Consider the following 7,552-nt stretch of genomic DNA (forward strand, 5'->3'; position numbering starts at 1 on the left):
TGAGCTCTGTAGGGTCTCCCTGGGGATGCTCCCACTTGTTTTCCCTCCTTAGTGGCACAGAATTGTCCCCAGGAGCTGCTGGGGGGGGTGGACCCAGGGCTGTGGTGACCACACGCTGCTCTCCAGCTGGAACCAGCTCCTCCAATGCATCCAGGGGGTCATGGATTCTCCAAAGTCACCCTGAACTGTCACCGCTGAGTTGTGGGCACCTCATGAGGAGCATCCGCACCATTCCCTGCCCAGGGTCCAACCCCTCCTGCCCAAATCCATCCTGGGGGATGAGCAGCTGCCAGGGAGAGTGGAGAGGGGACCTTGGGGGACCCCCTGCCCCACTCCCCCTTTTCTTCTGTGTTTTTGGGGAGGTCACTGGGGCCTGCAGCTGGTCCTTCAGCTCGGTGACATTGGGGTGGGGGCCCCTTTGGGTGCGGGGGCCACTCATCCCCCAAAAGCTCCCCAGGGGAGGTTGGTCCCTACCTGAGCTCATCCTGCTGCCTCCCGGGGTGTTTCCTGAGGAGGGGAAGGGGTTTTTGCCAAAAAAGGGTCAGTTTGGTCCTGGTTGAGGCATGGTGGCTTGGCAGAAGTAGGGGGTCAAGGGGGTGCCCTCCTCACCCCTGGGTGAGCTCTGTGTGTGCCTGGAGCAGCTGCAGCTTCTCCTCCTCAGCCAAGGTCACCACCTTGGTGGCCGTGACCGGCTTGAGTCACCCCTGGCAGGGACATCGTGAGTAGGGGACACCTGGTTGTGAGTCCCCACCCCCAGGATATCCCATCCCTGGGGATGAGCTGGGTCAGGGCTGGGGGGGAGGGTGTCCTGCATTTTGGGGGGTTATGGGGTGATTAACCCAGCCTGGGCCTGCCCCTGGCAAACTCAGAGCAGGGTGAGGACCTGGGGAGACCTCAAGGTTGGGGACACAGTGCTGGGAGCAGCCAGGTCTCCTTGGGACAAGAAGCTGGAAAACCAGTGGGGTCCAGAGAGCGGGGGGTGAGCAGGGCGGTGGATTCCCACTGGCAGCTCCACCCCAGCCAGGGGCTCCCTGAGACCCCCCAGGCCCCCCAGGAAGGGACCAGGGGACCCCCAGACCCCCCGGTGGCTGCAGCCCCTTGGAGGGGCTCCCCCAACCCTGCCAGGACCCCGACACCCCAGGGGACCCCACTGGGGGTACAAAGGGGGCACCCCACGTATTTGGGGGCCTTACCTGTGTGGTGGGGGGCTCGGGAGGCAGAGACTGGGTGGGGGGTTCAGGCAGTGCCCCCCAGGACACCCGTGGGTGCTCGGATTTGGGGATGCTCCAAGTCCCTGTGGATGGGGGTGCAGGGGGATTCTCCCCCCCCCCCTCATGGGAGCAGGGGGACACAGGACCCCAAACGGGGGGGGGGTCTCTGCTCCCCCCATCACTGCCACGAGTTCCCCAGGTCTGAGCCCTCCAGCCAGCACCCCCCACCCCGATTTTGGGTGCCCTCCGTGGGGGGGTGGTGGGAACAAGTTGGGGTTCACCTCCCCTCCCCCCAATCCTGCGCGTTCCCATGGCAACGCCGGATGCGAGGGGAGCCGCGCATTGGCTGCCGATGATGTCACCTCAAAGGGCGGGGCACCCCCACCCCAAAAAAAAGAGGGTGGGGGAGGGGAGCTCCGCCCCACGCGGCCCCTCCCCGCCCGTGGGGGCCCCACCCCGCCCCACCCGGCACCGCCCCGGGGGCAGCGGCGGCGGCGGCGGCCGGGGATGCGCTCGGAGGAGGCGCGGGGGACGGTGCGTGGGGCCGGGGGCGCGGGGGGGCCCGCGTGGGGCTGAGGGGGCGGGGGGGGTGGTAGCGCGGGGTCCGGCGGGGGGAGGGGAGGGGAGGGAAAAGGAGGGGGAGGGTCCCGCCCCCCCCCCGCGGCCCCCTCAGGCCTCCCCTCCCCCCTCGGCCCCTCACGCGGGGGTCGCGCGTGGGGTGTCCCCCCTCCATGCGCCGCGCGCGCTTCCGGGCAGGGCGCCCCCCCGCGGCTGGGAGGTCACACCGGGCGCGGCCCCGCCCTTCCCTCCCCCTCCCACGCCCTTTGCTCTTAAAGGGCCAGACCCTGCTTGGGCTCGAGCCCCCCCCACCCCGAGAGGGGATCCCCCCCCTCTGTATTCCCTCCGTGCCCCCCCCCCCCCCCGCGTGTCCCGAGCGGCCGCTGGCGGAGGGTGGAGCGCGGAGGAAATTCCACGGGGGGGTGTGGCGGCGGCGGCGGGGTGTGACCCCCCCACGCCCACGGGTTGGTGGACACGCGGGGGGGGGGGGGGAGGGCGGTGGGGACACGTAGGGGACAAAGCGGGGGGGGAGGGGGTTGTGGAAGGCGTTTTCCCACGCTCCCCCCCCCCTTGCCCAAGGTCACCCGAAATCCCTCCTTAAGCTGTTTAGGGCTAAAAAGGGGGGGCATTAATTATTCCCGGGGAGTTGGGGACATAAAGTATTTAGGGGGGGGTTACAGCACCCCCAGATATGTGGGTTTGAAGGGGCCCCCCCCGAGCCCCTAATCCCCACGCCTGGCTGGGTTCGGGGTGCGCTAGGCTGAGACGGAGGAATTCAGTTCACCCATGAAGGGTGGGGGGGTCAGCAATGGTGGAATTTGGGGGGTAACGAGCCCCCCCCCGCCCACTCCACTGCCCCATCCCGCACCCCCCACCCTCGCGGGGCTTTGGGGTGCAAGGGACCCCCAAATTTGGGTTGAGCAGGGTCCCTCAGGGGAGGACGGGGTGCCCCTTTGTGCCCCCCCCTCAATGAGTCTGTTTGTGGGGACCCCCGGGTGTGGGGGGCTGGTCCTGGGGGGTCTGGGGGGACATGTTGAGGTGTCCAGGTGCGGGGGGCAGTTGTGTGTCTGTCTGGGGGTGTCTCCTGGTGTGTTTTTGGGGGGGGGCTCTGGCTGGACGGGGTGTTTTTGGGTACCTGGGGATGTGTTGGGGGGGTCCCTGGCTGAGCGTGGGGTGTTGGAGGGGCGTCTCTCCTTGTTGGGGGGTGCTTTGGGGGTCCCTGGATTTGGGGGGAGGGGTTCTATGGGGGTCCCTGCCTGAGGCTGGGGGTGTTTTGGAGGTGCTGGTAGCTTGTGAGTGTGTGAGGGGGGTGTTTTGGGGGTCCTTGGCTGATTTATGGGAATGTTTGGGGGGATCCCTGGCTGCGTGTGTGTGTTTGGGGGGGGGTCCCCAGCTGAATATGTGGCTACTGGGGTGGGGGGTCTCTGTCTCTGTTTTGGGGTGAAACGTGTGTTTGGAGGGGGTCGGCGGCTCTGTGTGTTGGGGGGTCCCCAGGTGAACAGGTGGGTTCTGGGGAGGGATGTCTCTGGCTCTTTTTGGGGTGCGTTTAGGGGGCTCTCGGCTGTGTCTGGGTAATACGTGGGGGGCCGTGTTCGGGGGTTCCGTGGCTCTGTGCGTGTGCTTGGGGGGGTCCCTGGCTGCGTGTGTGGGGGAGATTCGCGGGGGGTCCCTGCCTTGAGTATGGAGGTGCTTTGGGGGGGGTCCGGCTTTTTGGGGACGGTGAATTCGCGGCTTCGTGCCGGTGCCGGGGGGGTCCGTGCCGGTGCCGGGGGCTCGGTTCCGTGCCGGGGGTGAGCTGTAGCCGCCGCCCCCCCCGGGCGGGGCCGGGCCGTGTGCGCGGGGCGCGGCGCTGGGTGTGGCGGGGCGGGGCCGCCGCGCGAGGCCGGTGCGTGGGGGCTCCGCGGGCGGGGACGGTCCCTGCGTGGGCAGGTACGTGCGGGAGGCCCGGGGCAGGGTCGGGGGGCCGCGGGGCAGCGCGGGGGGGTGACGAGGAGCTGCTTTGGGCAGGGGGTCCCCCGTGCCGGGCACCCCCATGCGTGCCCCGGGACGCAGCGCGGGCTGCGGTGGAGGCGGGGGTCCCGGTTGTCCCCCGGTTGTGTCGCGGTCCCGCGTGTGCGCAGCGCTGGGGGTGCCGCGGGTGGGGCCGTGCCCGGTGCCTCCCGCGAGGGCCGGGCCGGGCCCTTTAAGAAGCTCCACCCGCGGCCGATCCCAGGTGGAGCCGAGGGGGCCCTTCGCACCTCGGCCGGCGCGGCCCGGGAGATGGTGCTGCGGGCGGCGGGGTAGCTGCGAGCCCGGCGGACGCGCGTGGGAGCCCCGCGGGTCAGTGCGTGAGTGACCCCGGGAGGGGGGGCGCGGGCCGGGGGGGGGCGCGGCCCCTTTAAGGCGCGGGGGGAAGGAGCGGGGCGGGGCCGCCACCGCCCCGCGCGCGGGACACGCCCCCGCCACGCCCCGCCCGCGGGGGGCGGGGCCGGGCCGGCACAAAGGCGAGCGCGGGCGGGGGGGCGGGGCCGGCGGTTCCCGCCCTCGGCGCGCGCCGCGGCCGCCGTGAGGGCCTGGGCGGGTCCGTGAGGGCCTGGGCGGGTCCGTGAGGGACGGGCGGGCCCGGCCCCGCCTCAGGGCACGGGCGGGCCCCGCCATGCCCGGCCCGGCGACCCCCGGGTGGCCCCACGCCGCGCCGGAGCCGCCCCGAGGCACCGCCCCGGTCGGTTGGTTAGTGAGAGCCCGTTAAAAAAACCTCTTCGCCCCCGCCCCGTGCCTCAGTTTCCCTGGCTCCTCACGGACTGCGGGTCTCTTGCAGGGCCAGGGGAAGGCGACGCTCGCCATGAGCTCGTCGGCGCTGCTGGCTGAGGGCCCCCTCGACCCTCCGGTGCTGCTGGCTGACATCAAGACGGAGCCCCCCGAGGAGCTGCTGGCCAGCGACTGCAGCCAGCCCCAGGCTGAGCCCGTCGATCTCTCTCTCAACAAATCTAAGGTGGCTCCGGCCTCGGCCCCGCCGCCTCCACCCCCCACCTCGGTCCAGTCTTCCCCCATGCTGGTGGCTCCCCCGCTTCCCGCTCCCAGCACCGTGTCCGTCCCGCCCTCCGGCCTCAGCTCCACCTCGGCCATCCCGGCTGTCCTCTCACCCGGCTCCATCCTGGCCTCCACGCAGGGCAGCAGCGGGCAGCAGATCCTCCATGTCATCCACACCATCCCCTCCGTCAACCTGCCCAGCAAGATGGGCAACCTGCAGACCATCCCCGTGGTGGTGCAGTCGCTCCCCGTCGTCTACACCACCGTGCCCACGGACGGCGTCACCGCCATTACCGTGCCCCTCATCGGGGGGGATGGCAAGAACGCTGGGTCTGGTAAGGGCACCGGGGGGGAACCCTGCAATCTGGGGAGTGGGGGGGTATCTGTCCTGCCTTGAAGGGAATCTCATTTCTCACTGTGGAGTGTCCTTGCCACCACCACATGCCACTTTCATACAAAGCCCCTCAGCCCCCAGCCTGTGCCCCCCAGGGGACATGGGGAGGGCAGGGACACGCAGGGCATGGCACTGCCTGTCCTGCACCCATCCTGCTGCTGGCAGCCTGCCCTGCCCTTCCCACTGGCTGCCTGCTGCCAGCAGCTCTGGTTTCAGCTCAGCTGCTCCCTGTGCCCCCCACAATCCCCTTTCCCAGGATATTCCCAGCTTCCCACCTTATCCAGGGTGGGGGGCCTGCATCTGCTCTGCTCTGGGCAGGAGCAGGCAGCCAAAAGTGATGACCCCCAAGTTGTTTCCTCCCTTTGGGGGTTCTCCATCTGCCCAGTTGGATTGGATTCTCTGGAAGAACAGGCAGCGCTCAGAGCGCTGCAGGAGCAGGGGGAAGGCTGAACCCCTGATGTGCACTGGGTGTTTCGGGGGACGTCTCTGTGCTGTGCTCATCCCTTCCCTCTTTGTGCCCCAAAGCTTTCCTTTCCCGGACCCCTCCAGTGAAAATGGATCCCAGCTCCGTGTACCCCATGGACATGAACAGTGACAGCGAGGACAGCGCCTCCGAGAGCGGCCCAGCGCCTTTTCAGGACCTGCAGAGAGAGTGAGTCCCCTCCTGCCTGTGCCTCCCCACCCTTTATCCCCTGAGCCCCCCAGGGGCTCCATGGGCTCCAGGGTCATGACTCCAGCTCTCCCTGCTCCCGGCAGGCCGGCGGCACGGGGGCCCAGAGCCGATTCCCCGGACCTGAAGAAGCGGCGCATCCACCAGTGCGACTTCGAGGGCTGCAATAAGGTCTACACCAAAAGCTCCCACCTCAAAGCCCACCGGAGGATACACACAGGTAGGGGTGGCATTGGTGTCCCTGGGTGCCCCGTGGGCTGGGGGAGCAATGGTGCTGTGTCCCTGGGCAGAGGGGTGGCCCTTTGGGACTGCTGGGTGGAGGTACCAAGGGATTCCCCTTTTGGAATTTCTGGGCGGGGTGTGGGGGCTCGTTGTTGCAGCACTGACCCCTCGGTGCTCCCCGGCACAGGCGAGAAGCCCTACAAATGCACGTGGGAAGGCTGCACCTGGAAGTTCGCCCGCTCGGACGAGCTCACCCGGCACTTCCGCAAGCACACGGGCATCAAACCCTTCCGCTGCTCGGACTGCGACCGCAGCTTCTCCCGCTCCGACCACCTGGCCCTGCACCGCCGGCGGCACGTCATGATGTGAGCGGTGCCCGCCGGGCTGGGCTGGGCCGCGCCGGGAGCCGGGAGCGCCTCCCTCCCTGCCTCCCTGCCTCCATCCATCCATCCCCGGCGCTCCTGCGGGGCGGGGCAGGGACTGCGGGAGCGCCGGGGCCGAGCCGTGCCCGCGGCAGGAGCCCCGCCGGCACGGGACGGCGAGCAATGGATTCGGGACTGCTGCCCCTTCTCTCCTGTCCCCGGTTGTTTTTATTCCTGGGTTTGCCCTCGCCTGGAGGCTCCTTGATTCCTCACCTGGAGGCTCCTTGACTCCTCACCTGGACTTCAGCCAGCAGCTGCCTCAGGCTCTTCAGCCTCCTGCCCGTTGCCCCTCGTGTGCTCCCGGTGCCCTGCCCCTCCCAGTGCCCGTGGGCAAAATCTGGGAGCCGTGGCAAGGACAGGGGCAGGGGGTGATGGCCCCCGTGGAGGAGCTGTTGGCCATTCCCTCTCCATCCCCATACTGTCACAGCGGGAGAAGGGACATCAGCTCTCTGTGTGCCCCTCAGCACATGCTGGGATTCATGGGAAGTGCTGGGGGCACGGAGAGCCAGGAGGAAAGGAGGAATCAAGAAGCGGGGTAAACCCAACCCAACAGTGACCCACAAACAAGACCATCACCACCACAAAAAGGGAAACTTTGTGGAACATGGAACTTTTATTTTATGGAATTCTACGAGGGGGTGGGACAGGGTGGGGGGGGGGGATGAGGGCCAGCAGCTCTCGGGTTTTTTGGAAGACTCTGGGCCACTTGAAGTGTTTCTAAGTTAAACCAGCGGCTGTGGCCACACGCTTTGCTTTTTAATAATGGTTTTTGTGGAGTGTTTCTTCCATCTCCCACCCCAGGCAACCCTCCTGGTTGCTGGGAGGGTGTCAGGATTTGGGGTTGGATGCTTGGAGCTGTCGGATGGTGGGAAGGGTGATGGGGACAATGACCATCCCCATGCTCAGGGCAGTCCCTGCAGGGGCTGGTTGGGAGGAGGAGCTTCCCAGACTCCCTCTGAGCTGGTGCTTTTGCCCTGGCTGTGTGGGCATGGGGGAACTGGTGCGAGGAGGGTCTGTGGGGGCACTTCAGGGGCCTGTGGCCCCTGAAAACAACTCTCAGCTGCTT

General features: G+C 68.2%; 1 protein-coding gene across 5 annotated transcripts; it reads left to right on the forward strand.

The window, feature by feature from the left end:
- The first annotated feature begins 1,707 nt into the window (after positions 1 to 1,707).
- On the forward strand, positions 1,708 to 7,251 carry KLF8 (Kruppel like factor 8). Of its 5 annotated transcripts, XM_039572176.1 has the most exons (6): positions 1,708 to 1,745; positions 4,567 to 4,740; positions 4,918 to 5,113; positions 5,698 to 5,824; positions 5,929 to 6,062; positions 6,252 to 7,251. In XM_039572176.1, exons 1-6 carry the CDS (start codon positions 1,719 to 1,721, stop codon positions 6,431 to 6,433), a joined length of 840 nt encoding a protein of 279 aa, XP_039428110.1. In that variant the 5' UTR covers positions 1,708 to 1,718; the 3' UTR covers positions 6,434 to 7,251. The 5 variants fall into 5 exon arrangements, with proteins under 5 accessions (XP_039428110.1, XP_039428104.1, XP_039428105.1 ...); XM_039572170.1 differs by having other exon boundaries at positions 4,567 to 5,113; XM_039572171.1 differs by lacking the exon at positions 1,708 to 1,745 and adding an exon at positions 3,635 to 3,698 and having other exon boundaries at positions 4,567 to 5,113.
- The last annotated feature ends 301 nt before the right edge of the window (positions 7,252 to 7,552 follow it).

The sequence above is a fragment of the Corvus cornix genome, chromosome 4A (genome assembly GCF_000738735.6).
Source record: "Corvus cornix cornix isolate S_Up_H32 chromosome 4A, ASM73873v5, whole genome shotgun sequence".
NCBI lineage: Eukaryota > Metazoa > Chordata > Aves > Passeriformes > Corvidae > Corvus > Corvus cornix.